Raw genomic sequence first — 19,180 nt, 5'->3', positions numbered from 1 at the left:
AGGAAGAAGTTGTCGAGCGCGATCTAATCGACTTTGAAAGACGTTTGAATCCTCTTTCCTTCAACCGCATTCAGGATTGCTTCGCAGAAACTAGCGATTGACTTTGAAGTCGCAGAAACTATTAGGTCGCGATTTATAATATCCACGCTGATCTTTTCGAATATCCTCTCAATAGTAAATTCGCACTTTTCTTTAGCCAGTTGTCTCTAAAATTCCAAAAGTGACCAAAGGTAGATAACTTTTACGAACAAATCCCGCCCCTTTTCTTAGATCCTATCTCTGAACGTTGTTTGACGTCGCGTCGTTTAACTTGCAAAATTCACTGGAAATTCGAAGCAAAAATTTGCAATATATTTCAATTTGCAATTTATCTCGAGAACCGTCCACAGGCTCGAGTTCGAAATCGAAACTTCCTGCGACCATGCTAAGAGCACTGGAACAAGTCACTTATTAAAAAATTCCTTTATTTTTTTTCGAGCCAATCGCGTTTGAAATTACGCTCGAAACGCGAGAACAAACCTCTAGACACGCGATGTTCGCGTTCGAAAGCGAAAATCACTAAAGACCAGAGAGCGAATGTATTCGCGTTTAATTAATGTTCGGTTCGATCTAGAAGCGTGAGTCACGAGATAAATCGTGCTGACTTTTCAAGTAACCGGTGGTTACAAGCCGACAGCCGGCCGATCACTACAATTTACCAAAGTTCTTGCACTCCTCTTTTGCCCCTGTTTCCAAGCAAGGGTTAAGAGTGGAACGAATAAATAGCCGTCTCGTTCTGTAGCGGCAACAGACGTTACACTTTAAGACATTGAAGCATCACGACGACTTGGCTCTTCCATCCTCTTAGCCGAGATATCATTATCTAGAATCAAACCACTTCATCCCGGAATAGCTTCATCATCTCGCCACCTTTTTCGCGAGAAATTGTTAAAGACCGACGTTGAATCTGTCGATTTGCGTATTAAAGTGTAACGATTGCTCGTGAAATTGGCTTTTTACACTCGTTGTAGATTACGATTTTAACCTAACTGCGATCGTTCTGGCATCCTATAGCTTGTTAAATCCCAGACTAGTTTGCTTTCGTTCAACGTCTGTTTCCACGGTATCTCGATTCTCTTTTTAGCGGCTTTGCTTAATCAGATCTATATTTGTACAATTCGCTTTTGTTTATTTCAGTGTTTCGCTTACGATGCGAATTACTTTGATTTTCCTGTTATTCGCGGCAGCTTTTACCTTTAGCTTCGATACGCGTTGAGAATGAATTTGACGAAAAAGCGCTGCTTCGAGAGGGAAACGTTTAAACGTTATTCTTTGCAAAGATAAAAGTGTTTTAAAAGCTCTACGGGATTCCAAAGTTCGGCTATATCGCGTACAGTCTTCGGTCATTAATACTGGGTCGTTTGAATTATTCAGTCGAGTCGAGATTATTTCGAGAAAATTTCACAACGAAACTGCTCGTTTTAAAAATAAAACCGATCGATGGTCTCTGAAATTCGACTTTCTCACTCGCGTTTACCAGCTTTCGATCGCGGATTGTTCGACAAAAATGACCAATTCGTAAAGAAAATTTTCAACGTCGTTTCTCGCAAGATCTCCAAAATTCTCAGCTTTCGTACGATCATCGGCTTTCGATCGTGAAACGTTTTGATCGTTCGTTCGGCTCGGATTTTATTCAAAAAGATTCAAAAAGATTCAAAAAGATTCAAAATGTCATCGTTCCATTCGAAAGACCTCGCTACGACTCCGGAACAACGATTCCTCGAACCACGACAATTTCTTCGATCCTAATCACCACCGTTTTCCTCCGTATCGACTCTGCAACACTTTCACGCACCAAATCTCATCACTCACTTTCCGATATTCCTCTCCAAAAGAGACCATCTACACCACCACTAACGATCGATTATCTTCGCTCGTCGATTATACGAACAATCACCGTCAACCGCTCGATAATCCCCACAAGGTTCCTCCAACTTCCTCAAAGACCCCGTTAAACAGTCCGCGATCCGTCATCCTGCGCTTCGATCGCTCGCAGACTCTCGAAACGATAGTCTTCGACCATCTCGTTGATCCACCGACTCGCAACGAGTTTACGAAGAAGCCACGTTTATTGGGAGGGATTCCTCGATGAGAAATTAAGGGCGAGTGAAACTCGCGTCTGGGATCAGACCTTGGTTCGTTTCGAGTCGGATGATAATTGGCCCGGTACGGTAGCCACCGTTTCTTTGATAACAGGTTCTCCGGTTTCGGTGTTCTCCGTGTTCCGGGCCGCGTATCGCGCATGCGTTCGTCCTTTCGCGTCTACTCCACGGCGAGGAGGTCGTAAAGATAATGCCCACATGCCAGCCGGCAAACAGACCAGAACGGAAAATTTAGTCATCTCTCTCTCTCTCTCTCCTCCCACCCTCCTCTCTCTCTCTCTCTCTCTCTCTATACACCCCCGCTCAAAAGTCTTGGGACAATTTATTAATAAATTATTATATTTGCTTCAAAATTGGAAAAGCTTAAGGAATTATCCTTTTCGACTCTTTCGTCCTGGTTTTTATCCTTTTGCTTCTTTTAAGAAATCGATAACGCTAGACTAGACACGCGAGTGGAAGATATATGAAAGTTGCGCAGAAATTTCAAAGATTGGAACATAAAGTACCGATAAATGCCATTTAACGTCCTCCAACTATCGTCCATGTATTATACACATCGCGTATGTATTTCGAAAGCGTCACAGCTGAAAATAATTCGCCGCTGTGTTAGAAGAAGATGGAAACCGACAAAGGGCGAACCAGAGGACTAAAAATGAAAAAGTACAAAAATAATATTTGACCGTCGTTTCCTACGAATCGTTCGATCGTTGCGATATATGCGCGAAAAAATGAGATTTCCGCTACCGTGACTAAACGAGTCTATGTTGGTTATCGTCGCGATTATATCGTCCAACGAAAAGCCAGTTCTTCGCGAAAGTATTCGTTACATTCGTAGAAACCTTAATATCACGCGTTTCGTACGAGACATCTTGCCCTAGCACTTTTGAGCAGGAGTGTACATCTGTATATTGGGAACGAGCGATCGTTCGCAACGATTAATTCCTTTCGTTAATTTCGGTCGGGTTGCCGCGTTTGATCGGCCCGCGACATCATGTGGGCCCCTGAAACCACCCCGTTGCAGCTCTCGACAAACCACCATCATCGTGATTTTGCCTTTTGAAACGGTCTCGTCGGTTTCTTGGTTTCGTTGAAACGCGATTAGCTCGGTTCACGTGATCCCGTTTGTTTGCGCGTGTGCGATCGTTTATCGCGCAGATTCGCGTTCAACGCGGCACGATTCAATTTCGTCGGGCAATTACCGCGACCACGAGCGAGTCTTCCGCTATGATTTTTGCCAGCGAACCCATCGGGCTGCTTTTCTCTTTTTCTTTCCAGAGATTACTCGGTCCGTTTCGTGCGGCTTGTTCGCCGCATTTTTCTTCCGGATCGGCAATTTGGTTTTTATCGAACGTTTTGTCAATCGGTTTGTCGAAGTTTGAGACAGGTGTTTCGAGAGTTATTCGAGGCGTGATTAAGCGTGCAGGAATTTCACAGAGCAAGGAAGGTTTTCGAGTTATACGCTCGATAGGAATTTATTTATACTCACGCGTATATAAAATAGTTTAAAAGAAAGCAACTTGTATCGTCTTAAACTTCGAATATTTTCCTAACGTATTTCGCCGATAACAAGGGAAAGTCGTAAGGGTAAAAGGCGAAACGATATCTCCGATATACCCTTGTGTACGTTGGCGAAAGAGCATAACGCGCTAGAAACGTGTTAGTCGACTTGATGGGGTTAACAACACATTATAGAAGAATCTCAAGCATTCGTGGGGTTTGTGCTCTAACTCATAAAATTGATCGTGAAAATTCTCGTGTCGTCGAGTTATCATTTAAGAACCATTAACTATTTAACGATTATAGCTAAACGATCGTAAGCTAAGATTACAAATTATACGTACATGTTTCATCTGAATCCTGTAGTGCGTTTCGTTCTATCTAGAAAATACGGTGAATTCGGAACAGCGAGATAATAAAAGAGTTCAGGACACTCTGTATATGGGTTCACAGTCGTAAAAAGGTTAAAACGTTTCTTTCGAACTTATCTAAAGAGCGATATATTTGAAATATCGAAAACACGTTTCAAAAATACCTAACTTCTTAGTACATCCGGTTATAAAATTTCTAATTGGTAATACGTTTCGCTTGTATATCCCTTCGCGTTATAGCTTTAACGAAAGAAAAAGCAAAATATGTATTTCGAAATAAATCTCCCATCTTTCTAATAGAGAAGCAAAATCATTAACGCGTTCGTACTCTTGTTATCGTATTTTTAAAAGCCAACGGATTAAAGCGAGACTTTACATGCCATTTTTAAACATCTATCGCGCTTATCGGATATCACAACGTTCGTGTTACGCTCGATTTGTAAATCGAATTTTCCAAAATTTAATTAATACCCTGCGATTTAGGTGAACATGCAAGTTAATACACAGCGTAGCTAGCGGAGTGGAAAGCGCGTTTAGTCTCGCATAAATCAAATCGTTCCGTGGCACGGCAGTGTAATTAGCGGCTCATTAACGATGTTAATTTATCGGCCTACTTGTCGCAAAGTGATTCGATACCAGTTAGATCGCTTCGTAATTATTCGAACGGAACGGTTTTCGTTTTTCTAATTTGGACACCGGTTCCCTCGCGACGATTTAGTTATGCAAAACAATTCACAGAGGGGCCCCGATCGATATCCTAACCAGTTTTCTATCGGCGTTCCGACCGATCGAAAATTGAATTGTTTACGCAAAGTTGGACTGTTCGCCAAATAGATTTGATCACTTGGCAACAAAAGCAATCGACTGTCACGATTTTTACGTCGCAATTTCTCCCTTGTTTCAACAAGCGGAAAGATTTTGACAGTTCGAAGAAAAACCCTATGACGCGCTTGAGACGAAGAATCGTGAATATCAATCTGTCCCTTAGATACAGAATTATTTGAACACGCTGCAACGTTAGAACCGAGGCTGTAAAATCAAATTTAAGAATTCCATTAAAAGGCCATATAACACGAACCCCGGGGAATTAACAAATCCCATGTAACCCTGTCGGAGAAGTTTCCATTAAACAAACTACCAAGATCTCGGTGAAGGAATAAAAAGAACGTTGTATATTTTACCAAGGCGAGTTCTACGGACGGTCAGCGTTGAACCGCCGTAAAACATTCCGCTAAAGTGTGTTCGCATTCGCCTCCTAGACGCGGATCGTCCTCCGCTAAGATCCTGGTGAAGAAAAGCTGGCGAAGAAATGTCGTGCGTCTAATCGTGAACGTAAACACAGAACTCGCGTTCAGGCTCTCGCATGGTCCCACGAAATGTGTTTTAACGACTGCCGCACACGGTGCATGAGCCATAAATGTTGCGCCGACCCGGGGATTCGTGTAATAGCCACTAAAAGCAGCCCTCGTCCCTTTATGGACCGTAAAAGCTCGGATATTTGGAACGAGGAAACCGTCGCTTAAAATTTAAGCAGAAGCGAGCCGCGATCGTCCTCGATGGGCCGACGACTCGTCTTTTCGGAGTCGTCACACCGCGAAAAACAAAGTTTTCTTCGTTTCTCCGTTCTTCGAGTTTGAGAAGAAAGTATTTTTTAGATCGTTAGGTAACGATAACGAAGATCTTGATTGACACTGATTTAGTATTAATTTCTCGTTTTCGCCAAAAATCGCGAATCTGTCTTTGGTAGAATCGGCGCACGATTAGGTATCACCCTGTATAACGATGTAACTCTTTCGTACACGATCGATGTACGCAAGGCATACGAGGGCACGGGAAATATATCGGCCTGTCGGCTCTTTCAGAGAAGTTTCGCGTAGGCGCACAGGTCCGTTCGAGGCAGAGATCGTTTAAAAGGGGATCCACGACTTATTAGGCACCGACATAGCTTCAATTCGCGGCCTCTATTAATACATGCTAGCCGATTTACTTTTCTGCCTGTTTACACCCTACTTGCGTCGCTTGTTTTTCGCGCTCCACTCGATTTCCGCTCGCCTAACTAATTGAATCGCCGATTATACCAACATGCAATTTCCATCACCGCGTTCTGCCTTCGTATCGAAACCATGGATAATTGCGCCAGTCGTTGCAATAATATTTCTAATCGTAAAGAACAATTTACGCCAAGGTAAAATTTGTTCTCGACTGTTCGCTCGAATTACGAGATATCGTACGTTCTTCGAACGTTTCGTCCGTTTAAGAAAATCGAACGGACGAGACACGAGTACTACGCTAACGTGCTTTTGAACGAGGTTTCTATATTCTGATAGACTTTTTTTATCGTAGCACACAAGCAGCCTAAAAATAAAAGTCTGAAGATACAATCGTTAAATCCGTGTAATATTCTGCGAAACTTTCATTTAACCTACAGATTCTTCCTTTCAATTTTATCGTTTATTAATAAATTTTATCATTTGTCGATAAATCGTAAATGACTTCATCTTGTTTATCTCGTTAACATCGAAACCACGTTAAATAAGATTTCCTCGATAAATATCAAAATCGAAAACACAAAATATCTCATTGTTTGTAGATAAGGCGTTAAATTTATCGAAAAGACAATTGTTTCAACATGAATCCTTAAACCAAGGAATTCGGAACTTAACGATCGAAATATCGATCGATCAAGAAGCTGCGTGGAATCACGAATTCGATACCGATCTCATCCACGTGCTTTCACGCATCGGCTATCGGAATCTATGAATATTAATCGATAAAGATTAACCCCGAACGAAAATGGTCGATACCAACCACGTTACGATTACTTGTTTTATGCCTTCAAGTGCATAGAAAATGGCTTCTATATTACCGAACCTCTTATCGTAAGACACAGAAATTTGCCTCGAACGAAAAATCCTTCCGCCTCTTTTATGACGAATTATGTTCGTAACTGCAGACTACATCTCGATTATAATGGTTGAGATCATTACGATATACGGAATATACGATTCTGTAACTACTGGCACAACTACGACCAGACTGATTCTACGTGAAAAAATAAATGAAGAACACAGAATGAGATTTATCTATATTAGGTTTCGTTTTCCAGAAAAATGATATTCTATGTTTGACTGATAAATATTGACAGACTTTGAGTCGCGAAAACGCGCTCTAACGCAGATATACACCCTTTCTTTTGCTCTTTCCTGTCTTTTTCTCTCCTTCTACTTTGTCGTTTCGCCTTTATAAAGGTATCATTACCACGGCGAGATTAACCCTGCGTATAATTAGCTGATAAATTTCGCGTTAATTGCCGGCCATTATAACCGCGCGAGATTAATCGTCCAGGATCGTTTGATATTTAAATTAAAAGCAATCTCCCGCGGATCGTGCAAACCCGCTTCTGCGGTGTCCACGCCACAGTCCTTTTTTCCTTTTCGTAATTTCTCTCTCCCCGACTCTTTGAACCGTTGTTCGACGAAACGAAGCGTTTTATAAATAACTGTGTTAATTTAGAATACTCGATGAACAAACGTTCCATTATCGTTCAGATAATTTTCCTGCAAAGCGTCTTTTTCGTCCTCTTCTCCTGCATTTTTCCCATTATCTTTGTATCCTACAAAAACTGCGTTAAACTTAAATAACACGAACGTTAGACATTGAAGATTTGCCTCTGCGATATTTAGAGAGGTCTACTATCTCCTTTATAATATCATTTTCAGTCATTCTTGCGATAAATTGCTAAAAAATTTACCTCGAACATAATTGCGGCAGAAATTCACGATTTTTTCGTGATCTTTTTTCTATGATCTCGTGTATGATAGTTTATGATCTTTCGATGTGCTACTTTTGTCGCGTTCCATCGCTCGAAACTTCGATTATTCGAGTAACTCGGATAACAAACGTACGGTAACTCGATAACGAATAATAACGAAAAACGAAAATGAAGGAATGCCATGCAGTTCTTTACAGACAATAGATTATAAATCAGCAAACAGTTGGTTACAGTCGATTAGATCGTGAATCACGTCCGCGTATATTGATAGAAACGTATCATTACATTTTGTAAAACGTTTATACAACTGTGACTCACGTTGAACGAATTTCGATCGTGATATCGATCTAATTACCCGCCGATTTCTATTTGAATCTTGGCAGGTACAGTTCGCAACGTTGCTGATATTTCGCTGATATTTGCTGATATTTATAGATTGACAGCGTCGTTCTCCATTGGCGTTACACGCTTCAGAGTAGACAAGCAATTAACGATTCCCAGGGAAGAGAGAAATCGCGAAAAGATATAAACGACCATAAAAGGAAATATACGATAACACAGTTGAAATTTTCCCATCTTCCTAAAGATAATGGCGAGGATAATAGTAAACTTAAATAGTAGCGAGACATCTGCACACGGCGAATCATAAGGATAGCAAAGTAGTAAGACAACCATTTAACGAAATCACGGATTTCCACTTTTCTAGAGACGCCGGCAAACGTAATAATAAACTTGAACGATAGTAAGATGTTATCGATACTCAACGATGGCTAATAAACGTTCGTTCGTAAACGAATTCGCAATGACAGACGCGGACGTACAGTCGTACAGCTGCATTAGTAACTGCTAATAGACCGTGAACCCGTGGCAGCTTTTATCGTACCGTAAATCAGCCGGCCGCGAATGCAGATATAATGTCTCCTTACGCAATACGATATCATATTTCATGTAATGGTACCTATCATGTACTATAATTGTAGGCTTATTTTACAGTCGACACACGCTACGAAAGATACGTTTGCAGTCGCCTAACTCTCGAATAATTATTGCGGTCTAACTCCCGATAAAGAGATCACCGATACCTTATCCGGTGAGCTATCGATACACAAACTGGTAAATAGTAATATAATTAACACGAGTTGCGTGATTATACATCCGTATGGACGGTCGAGATCGTGGAAAGCGACTGCCGTGCCGCGGCCGTGCCAAAGGAAACCGCTGTTCCTCCAATTCGAAACTGAATTAAAAGTATCGTTAAAAATTAAGTTTGTCCTTCCTGATTTTTTATCGTATTCTTTTCTAGCTTCTTTCGTTTTATTTCATACTACATTTTTATGTAGGGCGAGGCAATAGAAATTGCCATCTCAATTTATGCAATAGGGCGAAACGAATCGAAAGAAAATCGCCGGATTTCTATGGCGGGTAAGAATGGGCAGATGGAGAAACTTTAAAATACGAAAGCAAGTTTCATATTCTTTTTGTTGTAATAAAAAAGTATATTCTTTATAGCAGAACTAGATTGTAGTAAAATAGATTGTAGTAAAAATGTTTTCAGCGATTGTCTAAATTGTAGACATCAATACGTTACGTCTTGCTTTATACGTTATTAAAAAAAATTAGTCAAAAATGAGTAAAAAATCTATGTATATACACGTATACTACCTATCGCTATATAATTGCTATATATTTAATATGAAAATTCTAGTCCTACGGATTCGTTAAATTTCATTCAAAATTCTAACAGCATATTTTCACGACCCGATCAAAATACGAAGAAAACAAACATCGAATTCGACAATATTCTAAAGAGCTAAAAATATGATCGATACGTGTCCTTTATCATACCTCTTTCGAGCCAATGGATAAAAACGAAGAGAGACTTCGCCAAAGAGGCTCCGTGTGAAAGATCTTCGATAAAGTCTGTTATTTTCGTTCACGCGGCAAGGGCACGATTCCAATTTTCTTTCCTTCCTCGTCCTCGTGCAGCGCGACACCCATTTCCTGCAGCACGCTGCTCTCCACGACGCCGACTCTGTTGCAATTCCGGATGATCTCTTGATTCGCCGGATTATCCTCGCATAAATTCCGCAGCGCAAGGATCGTCCATTGCATTATAACTGCGCGTGTAAAATTTAACACAGGCATTAATTAGCGTGTCGGAATATCATCGAGGATTCACGCGAATCACAATAAACGAAAGGATCGCGAAGCTCAAAGGAAACGAGTCTGGATTACTTACGTGGATTTCTCGCGTCTATATTGCAGCAGTCCAGAAGCAGAGGTACGACGTCCATTTCTCGAAGCTGAAAACGTTCAACATCGTTGAGAACACGCGTGTGTAAACCTATGTATGCTTATGGTATCGTGTATAAAACTACGAGACTCTGCATAAAATTGTAAATCGTCGCTTGGTAAGTACAAAGTACGCTATCGTCATACTTCCGAATTATTGCAAGCGTGTAAAACTATATATACAGTTAGTAGATATTGACCGAAACAATAGCTAATATTAATTAGCGTAAATGACGAAGCAACGATTAATCGTGGTTTAAAGCTTCTCGTATGATATAGATTAATTTAGAATTCAAATTTAAATTTGAATAGAGAATTAAAGAATCGAAATTTAAAATTTCCTTTTTCAATTCGAGTTCGATAAAGCCCCTGCGATGCCATAAAAGGATCAGCCATGTTACTCAAAAGGTATTACATCGTCACAGCATCGCGGACGTTAATTTATTTTTATAGCAACGGCGTGGACTCTGATTTATCGCATTCGCCATTCGCGCAGCCATAAAAATATTATTTTTGCACGGCTCGATACATTACAGACCATAGGCCGCGTTCATGGACTCTCGTTCGTGAAAAATGAGCCGCCATTGAAAATCGAATGGAACGTAATTGAATCGCATGTCGGAGCGACGATACATTTTATCGACGAGTACCTAAATCCATACACCTCGAACCATCGTATACGAATCATCATTGGAAATTGAAGCTGAAGAAGACGAAGAAGGTCTTCGCGAGAATTTTTTCAAACGTAATACCCCCTACTTACTCAAGGAGCACCTTGCGATGGCCATCAGCAAACAGATACGCGTACACACATACACACATTTTTCATTACGAACCACGCTCGTTTCAACGGAATAGCTCGAAAGTCACCGCCGGTTTGTATATTAACCTCATAACGCGGGAGAACGTCGTATTTTACGAGCAATCGTGACGAGGATATGCACATTTTAAAATTACTTAAGAAGGATAGAAATACCGGAGTGCGCGTGTTTTCCGAACGAAATTTAAGAACACGATCGCCTTCGACACCTTTCCACCATCCAAACACTGAAAAAAACGGATACAGAAATAGTAAAGGCGAAGAAGAAGCGAGGAACGAAAAGAGAAGAAAGGAAGAAATCGAGGTCTGTCTCGATTCGCACTCCTGCGTGGTATCGATCGCATGCGTATCGATAAAACGATTCGTACGCGGCAAAACAGCGGCCATGGCTTCGATCTTGCTAATATATTAACGCGGGATCCGATGTTGGCTAAATTGCCACGTCTTCGACTCGGACAGGATACTTAATTTTCCTTTGTTCGGTGAACAGTGCGCGCCACGCGGGATCCGTTCTCGTTTCTTTTGTATCCCGTCTCTTGCGCGCCAGAGATGAAATCAATAAGAAGCAATAACGATCACTCGCGAATGCCCGTGCACGCATAAAGGGGCTGAATAAAAACCGAGCAACCAGAGAGTCGTTTCGAGCGCAAGGTTTGTAATATTCATCTACGCTCTACCCTACACTTCGCTGTCTTTTGTTTTTCCTTGTTTTTCGTTTCGCGTGTCAGAAGATGATCTACGATGCAAAAGGTCTTTGTACGCGGGTGCACTTGACAAATGATCGATCGGGGTTGAAGGTTAGAGCACGCAAGAAATCATTGTAAAAATTAATAGATCAATGACTGATTGAAAAAAAATTCTACCGCTTTTCGTACGATACAACGGGGAATTTTCGTAGTTTATTCTTTGTAGTACGTGATGCAGTTGCGATTGCCACCGTACAGGGTTCTAAGGCGCTACTTTCCAGGCAAACATTCGAGGGCAAACGTACTGTTTGTATTATCAACTGATGGTGCCTTGATATTGTCAACGACAAAATGTATTCAGTTCAAATTTGAATATATAGAGATTAAAATTTTCATTCACGAAAAATAGATTTTGTTCAAAATATATTTTAGAAAGGACAAACGAGTAGAAAATAAGAATTAATATACACTTACAAGATCTTGATATTCCTTATTTCTGTATGACATATTTCCAATAATCCTTATTAAACCAGCTTTAAAACCAAATGTAGGATGACTTTGTAAATCACTTTTCGTTGTTGACCCTTGTATCGCTGAAGCTACGTCGCTCAACTTTTGTAGCGGCGTGAAATAATTATCTGATAGTTTTCCAATCGTTTGAATGGACTTTAATAGATCTGTAAAAAATGTAGAATCGAATATTTTTATGCTATAAAAAAATTACGCTATAAACAAATATACTTACAGCTACAATTAATAAGCAAGCTCTTCTGATCCTTTAGAAAACTACATTCTTCGCAAGATCTTGAAGTCAAGGCTCCAAGAATATCAAGAAGAATGACAATTTCCGTAGGTTCTATTTCATCTAAACATGTATCCACTGTCTTCAAAATCAAATCACTTTTTCTACAAAATCTTTTAATTAAAAATTCAATCGCATCCTTCGTAAATTTGTATTCGTTTCCAAATTTGTGCATTGAATTTGAGAGTTCGTTATAAATTATTTCTAATAAACATAATTTATTTTCGATAGTCATATCGCAGTACACGCTTCGCAGTATGTCCTTTTCAAATAATAAAAGCATCAGGGCCTCCTTTGCACTTTCAAAACCTTCTTTAGTTGCTTTCAATAATTGTGAACATAAACGTTTTTTTTCTCCTTCCAAGAAAGTTTTTCCTTCAAATTCCTTCAAAGCATTATGTACAAATGCACACGAAGCTCTAACAATTGGGATATGTTTAGAATGTGTCATAGTTCTATAAGTAAATAAAAAATCTATAGTACTCGAATACTTATCCTGATTAAAACAAAATAATTCAACAGAATATATTAACAATATAGATTCATATTAACAGTACTTACATTATTACATCCTTTAAATCAGTATTGTATAAAAATTGTAGTATATTATATTGATCTGGAAAGTTACTATCTTTACACGCAAATGTAAACAGATTACATAGGAACTGGATACTTAATCTTAAAATTTCCAACTTTTCATCCGACAGATCGCTATCGAATTTACAGTGAAATGCTGTAATAACGTTCGATGTCCATCCTACAACACCCTCGTAAGGAAAATGAGAATCGAATGGATAAGAGCTAGAATTCTCAATCTCTTCTAAATTTTCGTTACTTGCTAGAACGCGATATAAATCGTGACTGTATGTCCCTCGCTCGATTGTAGTTGAAATATATTGTTGGTGTACATAACTATTAAAACAAGAATTTCCTAGGCATTTTAAGCAACCAATCTTTATATCGTTTGGGACGACAGAGTCTTCGGTTGTAAGAATTTGTGCTACTTTTGCCAAGACTGGAAAGGCAATTAATTCCCTGAAATTTAACGATCTGTTATATTCACTGTCTAACAACGTTTTGTTACGTATCGTACTATTTTTTAAATCATACTTCGATTCAAAAGATCTAAATATTTTTGGATTGAGAAGATTCAATAACTCGTCCCAATTTTCTTCAGCAAAGGCAGAATTCAATTTCTGTAATAAATGAATATCTCTGCCGTTCATTATGTCAATCCTTATTTGTAACGTTATTTATTTTACGAAGAATGATTGTTCGTTTTTTTATTTGTATTGTATACAATCTGATATTGTATAGAATAATCTGATGACACAACCTCAAATGAGCATGTTACAGGAGCCATCTTTAAATAGATGCTAGAAAATATATTTATAAAAGTTCAATATAGAAAATAATTTTACAAAATTAGATATAACAAAAAGGTAGAACGTATTTTTAATGATTAATGGTATATAATTCTGAATATGATCAATATTATTTGAAATTTGTGAATATATTTTGACTAACGTTGCGTAAACTAGTGACTTGGTTCAAATCGTATTACATTATTTTTGTTCATGCTCTTAAAAAGTTGAAGCATTATTTGCATATTACAATTTTTGTGTTATAATTGCCTAAATTGAGCGATAAATGTAATCAATTTTAAATATCTTGATTTTGAAAATATTTCTGTACTCTGAAGTTAGGAATAAATTGTGCTTTAACATTAGGGTTCCGAGAATTAATGATACGCGTCTGTATTTATCCCCGCCATCAAATTCAAGTCTCTCCGTGACTAGCGTTTGTGACAGTCGGCTTAAACTTATTGTTAAGCAATTTTTATTGAAATAATAAAGCTATCTCGAAGGTAAGTCTTCTTAACTCTTGAAAAGTAATTAACTTTAAGTGGGTCTTACATTTTGTCTGTTTCTATATTCATGTTCTAAATCTATTAGTTTTGCTATGTCATTCCGAGCTAACCACATTCTATTTAGACTTTTTATAATTATTGTAGTCATTATTGAATTAACTAAGGAATAGCAAATTTACCGTAATTATATTTGAAAGATACCATTTTTATATATCATCTTTAAAATAATATTAAATGCATTGATACCAAATTTATCAAGTCATAACCTCAAAGTTTCGATTTAAATACAATCTTGTTATCTTTATACTTCAGAAAATTTAATCCACTGTGTACCTTAACAACGTATGTATTTTTATTTTCAGATGTTTTTAACACGTTCTGAATACGACCATGGTGTTAATACCTTCTCTCCAGAAGGGAGGTTATTCCAAGTTGAATATGCCATAGAAGCTATAAAACTTGGTTCCACTGCCATTGGAATCGCAACATCAGAGGGTGTTGTTTTAGTTGTGGAGAAACGTATCACTTCCAGTTTAATGGAACCCACAACCGTGGAAAAGATCGTAGAAATTGATAAGCATATTGGATGCGCCGCATCCGGCTTAATAGCTGACTCTAGGACTATGATCGATCGTGCTAGAGTAGAATGTCAAAATCATTGGTTCGTCTACAACGAAAGAATGTCTGTGGAGTCAACGGCTCAGGCTGTATCTAACCTAGCTATACAATTTGGAGACAGTGACGACGATGGTAGTGCCATGTCGAGACCATTTGGCGTAGCAATGTTGTTCGCTGGTATCGATGAAAAAGGGCCTCAGTTGTATCATATGGATCCTTCTGGCACCTTTGTACAATTTGATGCCAAAGCTATTGGATCTGGAAGCGAAGGTGCGCAACAGAACCTCCAAGAAGTGTATCATAAGGTAAGATATTTATATTTGTATAAATGTTTTGGTTTTTCCGCGAATAGCCTTTCAACATTTTACGGTATTGTTACAGTCTATGACACTTAAAGAAGCGATAAAGGCAGCTTTGGTTATATTGAAGCAAGTTATGGAAGAGAAACTGAGCGATAACAATATAGAAGTAATGACAATGACTCCCGAGCAACTGTTTCATATGTTCACAAAAGCTGAATTGCAGGAGGTGATTACAGATATCGCTTAGAAATTTAGGGCACTTAAGACATGTTAATTTTATTGACATGAATAAGTATATTTACATATAGCGGATATGAGTTACGCGGGAGTTGTATGTCTGAAAATTATACATACATTTTTCATTTAAAGAATATGGAATTTCTACACGATGAAAGATTTTGTATTTTCACCTTTTTTCAAATCACCTGCAAAAATAGTAAATTATATATTATATCTTTAATCTTATATCGAAGATTCCTTGATACCATTTCCTAATTATTTTTGTGTTCGTGCATTTGTTAATGTCTTAACACGTCTTAATTAAGTTTAAATATTACTAACGTTAATATAATCGCATAAAAGATAATTCTTTTTATAACTATCCTTTACATATCCTCATCTTCGTATAACAAAGCGACTCACACGATTTTTCTTTCTCACCTCCTAATTTAGTTAATTGAGAATTTGCCGTCATCAAGAGAAGATTCATTGCGGTCAAAATCCAATACCTCTGGTACATTTCCATCCCTTCCGTCTCTATCCACCGTTGGGTGAAAAGATCGCAGCATGTATTTTGGTGTTTGTAACCTCCTATCCTCGAATTACGTTTCTATCCTTACAAGGTAACACATAATAAAATATTTTTGTAGATTTCAGTCGCATGATCTTTTATTTCGAAGCTATATGTATTTATGATATTTTATACCTTTGTGCGAAAGTTTTGATTTTAATTTTCGGATTGCACATCTGTGTTTACACATTAATTAATTAATTAATTTCATCAAAGAGATAATATTCATTACTTTCGTAAAATATGCAATCAAACTTTTACATTGACAATAGCGCAGTAATAGATTATTTTTAAATCTTAAAACAGACATCTTGCATCGGTTGCATAGATGCAGGTGCACGATATTTTAAAAACGTTTTATAACGGACACGATTAAATCTAATCACGATCAATCAATTTTAAAAACAATGCTACAGAGATTTAGGACATTTCATATTTCAGGATATCATATTTCATCTGTTATTAAATACATATAACAGAGTTGAAACGTAAAAATTTGTCCATGGTGTAATTAGAATGATTCACAACACAACTCGTAAAGCTACACAAATTTCTAAGATCTATTTCAAAACCACCAACGTTCAATCAATAAATATTATACAAATACCAAACATTACAAATTAGCAAATTATTTTAAAAAGCGAAATTAGATATTCAGATGTATTATATATAATTAAAAAGAAGGAAAGAAATTAATGAAAAAATTAGATATACAAAAAGAGCATATACAAGCAAATCCTTCTTCGTATATTCCCATTTTATCTCTGAAGTAGCCATCATCGTTAAAAGAAGAGTGGCGATGATGGCGTAGCACATACTCTCCTAGGGCGAATCGCTGAATTCACGTCGAACGGAAACGAACGGGACGGTTGGTTCGTTTTCGATTAAAAGCTCTCCGGGGCTGTGAATGCCTGTATCCGAAATCAATAATTAATTTCGCCCGGTGGCCGGGGGACAGACAGAAAGCGAGCCGAGCCGGAAATGGTTCGGGAACTCGCTCGGTTACTGCGATGTTCCGATAAAACGTCCCTTTTTATCCCGTTCTCTCAGCTGCCAGATTATTGGATATTATTCCATTTCAAGCGTTCAATCCCGCTACGATTCGCTCGCTCGGATTCCCATGGGGGATCCTCTGTCGTCCGTTGATTGTTGAAGCCACTTACACGCGCGCGCACGCGCCCACGCATATGCACCTGTGTGTTCCAACTCGATTTAGAGATGTTGCATTTTGTTGGAATCGTTTCCACTTTCCTTTTTTTTTTCTTTTTTATCTTTGGCTGGTATCGTCGAAGATAGGTCGTATTGAGCAAAAGTAAATGTTTAGATTATATTGCAAACTAAATCGAATTCTATAGTTTAAATTCGAACTTAGCATTTAGCGCCAGAGAAAATAGGTTTCGTTTTTATTCTGAGGAATTTAATATATTCCATTTTGTTCCAAGTACCTTCATTTTATGCTCCGTTTGTTTTTAACGATCGAAGGTTTAATTGAAACGTTTAAAGATGAATGTGTTGGAATTGTAATTAGCAATTCAAACTACCAGTTTTAAGCTTCAGAGTAAAATTTAAGAGCTTCGTATAATAATTAATAATAATTCATTAAAGAAAATTCTACCTGCCGGAACAAACGTCTATCCACTTGAATTTAGAATCAATTAAACGGTTTCCCACTTCAATTATACGAGGAAAATCGAAATAAAGAAGATACGGAAAGATGAATGTTGAAGAACCCGAAGAAAGTTTTCGAATGGTGATTCGGATGCTCAAGGAGCGAAGGGAAACGGAGCGTGGAAGGGCTGAGCGAGCTATGGGAAATGGAGTAGAAGGAGAACGAGGAGGACTCCGTAATTAACTGCGATGAGAGAGCGGCGGGATAGTCCCGTTTGAGTCGCTGAGAATCCCCCGGGACCTGACCCGTCGTATCAGACGCCAAACACTCCACTCCCGGTACCGGAGTTCGGTCGCGTCGTCGGCCAGCCTCGAAGCCGGCAACGTTCAAGTTTCGCTACGATAATTGCCTTCGCTTCACAGTCGCGCCCCCAACACCCGCGGCATTGGATAAAAGGGGCTCCACCCCCGGCTTCTACGAACGAACGAACGAACCTGCGAAGCCCAGGGACCAACGCGGATGCCGCGGGGGAAACTCGATAATGGCTTTCAGCCTCTGAATTTACGCGATTCAGATCTCCCCGTCACGGAAACTCCTGGATATTCTCCTTTCATCGGTTCAACCCCTTCCACTCTTTTCTCCTGTTGTCCATGGAGTTTGGAGAACATTGCCCTGTTTCAATTTTCACCGTCACAATGGACGTCGTTTTGCTTGTTCGAACCTTTGTCGAGTACTCTGGGAGGCACATTTTCTTTCCTAATGGACCTTCTTTGAAATATGTTTTGCTTTTGACTTTGCTTGGTATCTTTTTTGTATCTTTTTTGGTATCTTTTCGGTTTGTCGTAGATCTCGAACATCTTATCGCGGATTTATAAATTGGTTCTCCGAGTGTTTGTAGAATTTGAACGTCAGTGCGAATTAATTAAAATTTAATACTCAAAATTTCGAAATTTCGAATTGGAAGGGTAGTTGATATTAGGCTGTCGCGATGCCCGGCTACTTTATCGCTAGTAAATTAGCGTCTAGGTGCTATCTTTGTAGAATTTAGTGGTAATAGAATTTAACAGGTATTTTCAAGTACGTGTTTATATCTGTCGTTTGAAAGTTCACACGTTTACATTCCGCTCGCACTTTCTACCGTCCAGCGTTTGTAAAATAAACCTTGTAATTCCCAACATGGTTAACCAAACACCCCATGAAAGATTCATTAATCGCGTTCGAGCGTGGCCACGCGATCCACCGATAGAAAAACGAACAAATTTCGCTCGTGTACGTTTTCACGAAGTTAATCCTGGCTGAGTGAGAGTGAACGCGCCGTCTGGAAACCGAGAAGTGATTTCCGGTATCCGGCACTCGTAATATTTCTTCGTGTTCTTCCGGTATTCGCGAGACGTTTTTCACTCGTTTCCTCGAGCGAAACTGTCACGGTATAACGTGGTTCGAGAGTCACGAACGGAGTTTGAAACGACAATTACGAACGAGGGAGGACGAAGATTTTATTTGTCCTCGTAGACGAGCGATAAACGCGATCTAAACGCGCCGGTTCGACGATCGTTCTTCGTCGAAAGCTGCAGTTCGTAACACGCTCTTGCTTTCACCGCAATTCAGTC

The 19,180-nt window shown here is 38.9% G+C and overlaps 2 protein-coding genes and 1 long non-coding RNA gene across 8 annotated transcripts in view; 1 reads left to right on the top strand and 2 right to left on the bottom strand.

Moving 5' to 3' along the window:
- The window catches only part of LOC100744294 (ataxin-10), a 78,516-nt gene extending 64,745 nt beyond the window's left edge, over window positions 1–13,771 (bottom strand). For 3 of the 4 annotated variants that reach the window (XR_001102202.3, XR_001102201.3, XR_002946487.2), the window contains exons 1-6: window positions 13,492–13,771; window positions 12,943–13,416; window positions 12,325–12,836; window positions 12,054–12,256; window positions 10,021–10,084; window positions 9,627–9,898 (exon numbers count right to left, since the gene is read on the bottom strand). Coding sequence is in view for 1 of the 4 variants with exons in the window: in XM_003488650.4 (XP_003488698.1) it covers window positions 9,705–9,898; window positions 10,021–10,084; window positions 12,054–12,256; window positions 12,325–12,836; window positions 12,943–13,416; window positions 13,492–13,607 (1,563 nt within the window). In the remaining 3 variants the exon portion in view is untranslated. Of the gene's footprint in view, window positions 1–9,542; window positions 9,899–10,020; window positions 10,085–12,053; window positions 12,257–12,324; window positions 12,837–12,942; window positions 13,417–13,491 lie in introns of those variants that run through there. The other variant, XM_003488650.4, reaches the window with a different exon arrangement.
- Window positions 13,772–14,098: 327 nt separating this feature from the next.
- LOC100746335 (proteasome subunit alpha type-5) lies at window positions 14,099–15,631 on the top strand. Of its 2 annotated transcripts, none has more exons than XM_012384441.3 (3): window positions 14,099–14,248; window positions 14,614–15,174; window positions 15,251–15,631. In XM_012384441.3, exons 2-3 carry the CDS (start codon window positions 14,614–14,616, stop codon window positions 15,416–15,418), a joined length of 729 nt encoding a protein of 242 aa, XP_012239864.1. In that variant the 5' UTR covers window positions 14,099–14,248; the 3' UTR covers window positions 15,419–15,631. The 2 variants fall into 2 exon arrangements, with proteins under 2 accessions (XP_012239864.1, XP_033176079.1); XM_033320188.1 differs by having other exon boundaries at window positions 14,142–14,272.
- Window positions 15,632–15,830: 199 nt separating this feature from the next.
- On the bottom strand, window positions 15,831–16,247 carry LOC112212662. Of its 2 annotated transcripts, none has more exons than XR_002946489.2 (2): window positions 16,097–16,247; window positions 15,831–16,000 (listed from the first exon to the last, which is right to left on the bottom strand). It is a non-coding gene; the product is annotated as an uncharacterized LOC112212662 (long non-coding RNA). The 2 variants fall into 2 exon arrangements; XR_002946488.2 differs by having other exon boundaries at window positions 15,831–16,005; window positions 16,097–16,246.
- Between the last annotated feature and the right edge of the window lie 2,933 nt (window positions 16,248–19,180).

Source organism: Bombus impatiens, unplaced genomic scaffold (assembly GCF_000188095.3).
Source record: "Bombus impatiens unplaced genomic scaffold, BIMP_2.2 scf_0259, whole genome shotgun sequence".
In the NCBI taxonomy this organism is placed as follows: domain Eukaryota; kingdom Metazoa; phylum Arthropoda; class Insecta; order Hymenoptera; family Apidae; genus Bombus; species Bombus impatiens.
The sequence above is the reverse complement of the archived record's forward strand: the minus strand, read 5'-3'. Positions and strand labels throughout refer to the sequence as shown.

Coding starts and splice junctions, on each gene's coding strand:
- LOC100746335 (XM_012384441.3), top strand. CDS start 14,614: ATGTTTTTAACACGTTCTGAATACGACCATGGTGTTAATACCTTCTCT. Junction 15,175..15,250: donor TCCAAGAAGTGTATCATAAG/GTAAGATATTTA, acceptor GTATTGTTACAG/TCTATGACACTTAAAGAAGC.